Source organism: Salvelinus sp. IW2-2015, unplaced genomic scaffold (genome assembly GCF_002910315.2).
Source record: "Salvelinus sp. IW2-2015 unplaced genomic scaffold, ASM291031v2 Un_scaffold2276, whole genome shotgun sequence".
Lineage (NCBI taxonomy): Eukaryota > Metazoa > Chordata > Actinopteri > Salmoniformes > Salmonidae > Salvelinus > Salvelinus sp. IW2-2015.
This window is the reverse complement of record NW_019943603.1, coordinates 74,997-79,162: the sequence shown is the minus strand read 5'-3', so window position 1 is coordinate 79,162 and position 4,166 is coordinate 74,997. Positions and strand designations below refer to the sequence as shown.

At 52.0% G+C, this 4,166-nt stretch overlaps 1 protein-coding gene across 1 annotated transcript in view; it reads right to left on the bottom strand.

The window, feature by feature from the left end:
• Positions 1-4,166, bottom strand: part of LOC112073499 (otogelin-like protein) — a 56,151-nt gene that overhangs the window by 4,618 nt on the left and 47,367 nt on the right. The window contains 10 exon segments of the mRNA XM_070440171.1: positions 6-88; positions 189-229; positions 411-515; positions 606-707; positions 837-944; positions 1,038-1,142; positions 1,249-1,461; positions 1,710-1,895; positions 2,039-2,398; positions 3,593-3,763. Coding sequence (XP_070296272.1) covers positions 6-88; positions 189-229; positions 411-515; positions 606-707; positions 837-944; positions 1,038-1,142; positions 1,249-1,461; positions 1,710-1,895; positions 2,039-2,398; positions 3,593-3,763 — 1,474 coding nt within the window.

The window sequence follows — 4,166 nt, the reverse complement described above, 5'->3', positions numbered from 1 at the left end:
TGTGCATAGTGTGTATGGACTTACTGCAGGTGTAGAGGGGGCAGCCACAGGTGCTTCTGCTGTCTGCGACCTCCACCTGTACCTCCCCCTGAGAGACCAGAGATGTTACTATGACCACACACACACACACACACACACACACACACACACAAATCACGCAAGGACAATGCTGAAGTTGACTGACTCACCACCTGACAGACTGGGAGAGAGCTGTCCTCACACTGGCACTCTGAGAGGAGGAGAAAAAGACAGGGTTTACTACACAACTGGAGGCCTAGAACAGTGTTCTCTGTTTGGACTACAAGATTCTTTCAAAGAGACAGTTCTGGGAATGTTGGTATGTGTGTGTATTTAGATGTGTGTGTGTGTGTGCGCAACTCTTGCGAGTGCAAAAGTGTGTGTGTGTGTACCACAGTGACGGTCGGGGCAACAGTGTCCAGGTAGGGTTGTTTGGATCAGAGACAGACCAGGAGAACAGCTCAGAGTCGACTCAGGACACAGGTTCACATCACACACTGCACACAGGAGGACATTGCGCTAAACATCAACACTGTGTGTGTATAGTGTGTACAGCTTGTGTAGAGTATAATGTTTGTGTGTGTTACCACAGTGGTATTGAGGGCAGCAGCTGTGGGTGGTGTTCAGATCAACAGCCAGTATCTCTCCATAAGAACAGGACGGCACGGGCTCGATACACGACTCACACACTGCAGAGAGAACACAAACATACCACTGACTGTGTTAACATTTCCTTTACAACTTGTACCCCAAGTCCAGCTACAGTAATGTTGGATGGAGACGGTAGACCCATTAAGAAGTATAGGGTTTGACCTTACCACACAGGAAGGAGTAACAGCAGGAGTTGTCCTCACGAACCTCCACTAGGAACTGATCTTCTCTACAATCAGGGGCGGTGAGGGGGGGACAGGCATGGGGGTCGCACTCTGGGACACACCAATCACAGGACTCAGTTATTAAAACATACCTAACAATACCATCAAATGATGAAAGATATTATGTTTTGGTTCAGTACCTACCACAACGGTACTCTGGGCAGCAGGACAGGGCACTGTAACCAATCACCAGCTGGTTCCCATTCTCACAGGGCGGAGCCTCACTCTCACAGATGGTCAGATTACATTCTGAGGGAGAACGAGAGAGAGAGAGAAAGAGAGAGAGAGTAGGTGTGTTCATGTCGGTGTCTAACCATGCATATATATGTGTGTGTGTGTGTGTGTGTGTGCTCACCACAGATCTTCTTGGGGCAGCAAGCCCCCTCCTCCAGGACATCCAGTACGTACTCTCCCTCCCTCTCACACAGCAGAGTGGGACTAAAGCTGCAGTCAGGTTCTACTGCCACCACAGAACCGTTCTCCAGGCAGCGGAACAGACAGCAGCCACGCAATGACCCGTTCCACACCTCCCCAGGGGCCCGCGGAGACCCCTCGTTATCCGTACACACTACAAACACACATACAGACACCACAGACATTATCAGTACACTCTAAAAAACACAGAAGCAGAACCATAACAAGAGTCATATAGAGCACAAGCTCATAGAGCTGACATACTAGAGCAGACATACACTGACAAAGAGCTGACATACAGCTGACATAGAGCTGGCATACAACTGACATAGAGCTGACATACAGCTGACATACAGCTGACATAGAGCTGGCATACAGCTGACATAGAGCTGACATACTCACCACACTGCTCCTCTGTGACGCAGTAAGTGGAGTCTGCTCGGTGCAGGATGGTTCCAGAGCGACACACACACTCCTCTCTGATGTGGGAGCAGGTGGTCTCCTCATAGAACTCTCTGTTCTGACAGGTCCGGGTGGTACAGGTCGACACACACGCCTGGTACTCCCTACCTGGGGGACACCTCAATGCTACACACGCACATGCACACACACGCAAACGCACACACACACACACACACCGCAAGAACACACATTTGTGTCATCACCAGCTAATGCAGACCTGATGTGTCTGTGTATTGGTGTGTATTGGTGTGTGTGTACAAGGTCCTTACGGCAGAAGTTGTGTCGTCTCCAGTTGATGCAGACTTGGTAAGTGTAGCAGATAGCTACGTAGGCTGCCAGGAAGTCACACTGGTGGGCCTTATAGTGAAGGTCGCCTGCCCACATCACATCACAGAACTGTTCTGGAGACACCTTGCTGTGGCAGGGAGTGAAGGGTCTCTGTCTGAGCATGGAGAGACAGGTAGAGCAGTCTCCAGTGGTACAGTTGTCTCCGATGCGTCGTGTGTGTTCCGTGTCCTCTGAGGTTTGGACCCTCCAGGCCTGCAGGAACAGACCAAGGTCTGCCACCTCCCTCACCACCGTACCGTTAGGCAGCTTCAGGTCATCCGCCGGGTTCCCGTCACAACACCCTGGGAGACACACCAGAAGGTGCTTGTCACGCCTGCTCCCCATCATTACGCACACCTGCTACTCCCCATCATTATGCACACCTGCTACTCCCCATCATTACGCACACCTGCTACTCCCCATCATTATGCACACCTGCTACTCCCCATCATTACGCACACCTGCTCCCCATCATTACGCACACCTGCTACTCCCCATCATTACGCACACCTGCTCCCCATCATTACGCACACCTGCTCCCCATCATTACACACACCTGCTCCACATCATTAAGCACACCTGGACCTCATTATCACCTTTATTTATCTCCCTTGATTTAGCAATCTGTAGCCTAAGTCATCAGGCAGCATTGTTTCCATTCACGTTCTGTACGGATCTCAAGTTTTGTTTCTATGCATTCTTTATTATTTTATCGCCTTTTATGCTCGCTTCGAGGCAAGCAACACGGAAGCATGCATGAGAGCACCAGCTGTTCCGGATGACTGTGTCATCACGCTCTCCGTAATCAATGTTTTTATTTTTAAGTTAAAAGGGGTTTAAGTTTGCCTGCATTAAAGTCCCTGGCCACTAGGAACACCGCTTCTGGACGAACATTTTCTTGTTTGCTTATGGCCTTATACAGTTTGTTGAGTGTGGTCTAAGTGCCAGCATCGGTTTGTGGTGGTAAAAAGACGGCTACGAAAAATGTTGATGAAAACTCTCTTGGTAGATAGTGTGGTCTACTGTACAGCTTATCATAAGGTACTCTACCTCAGGCGAGCAATATCTTGAGACTTCCTTAATATTAAACATCGCACACCAGCTGTTATTGACAATAGACACACACTGATCTCGCTCCGTCTGATGGTTTCACCACTATTATGGTTGTTGTGGACAAATTCTCTAAATCCTGCAGTTCTCTCTCTGGTCTCCCTACCGCTCTCCAGGTTGATGAGGCACTGTTCCAGCAGATCTTCCGGGCACTATGGCTTCCGGAGGACATCGCCCCCGACCGTGACCCCCAATTCACGTCACGGGTATTGAAAGCCTTCAAGGAGAAACTGGGGGCCACGGCCAGCCTCAAATCCGGGTACTGGCCTCAGTCCAGCGGGCAGCTGGAGAGTACCAATTAGGAGCTGGGGAGGTTCCTTAGGAGTCCCTTCCAGGACCGGCAGGGGGAGTGAGGCTTCGGAGAGGAGGTTTGGATTTCTGCCAACGTGAGGCTCCAGCTTGCCGTCCGTCCGTCACCAGAAGGAGCAGGTGGATCGCCACCGCAGTGAGGCTCCCGTGTTCCATCCTGGTGATCGCGTCTGGCTCTCCACCAGGAACCTCCTGCACCGCCTGCCCTGCCGGAAGGTGAGCCCCCAGTTTGTGTGGCCCTTCAAGGTCTTCCAGTGGGTCAATGAGGTAACTTATCGCTTACAACCCACCAACTACTGGATCTCACCCTCTTTTCATGTATACCTCCCCAGGCAAGTGGTTCCTGGTCCCCTGGCTGGTGCCGTCCCCCGCGACACCCCTCCACCTCCCCTGGATATCGATGGGACTCCAGCTTATGCCGTCAGGTCCTTCCTGGACTTGGCTTCAGTACCTGGTGGACTTGGAGGGGTAGGGCTCTGAGGAGCGCTGTTGGGTCCCGGCGGCCGACATGCTGGACCCCAACATCATCCGGGATTTCCATCCCCGTCCGAACCAGCACGCTCCTCGCCCTCGGGGCCAACCCTCCTCACTCCCCCTCTCCTCCTCTCCCTTCTCTGGCCTCACCACCCCCCCCCCTCTGTGACCGAGCAC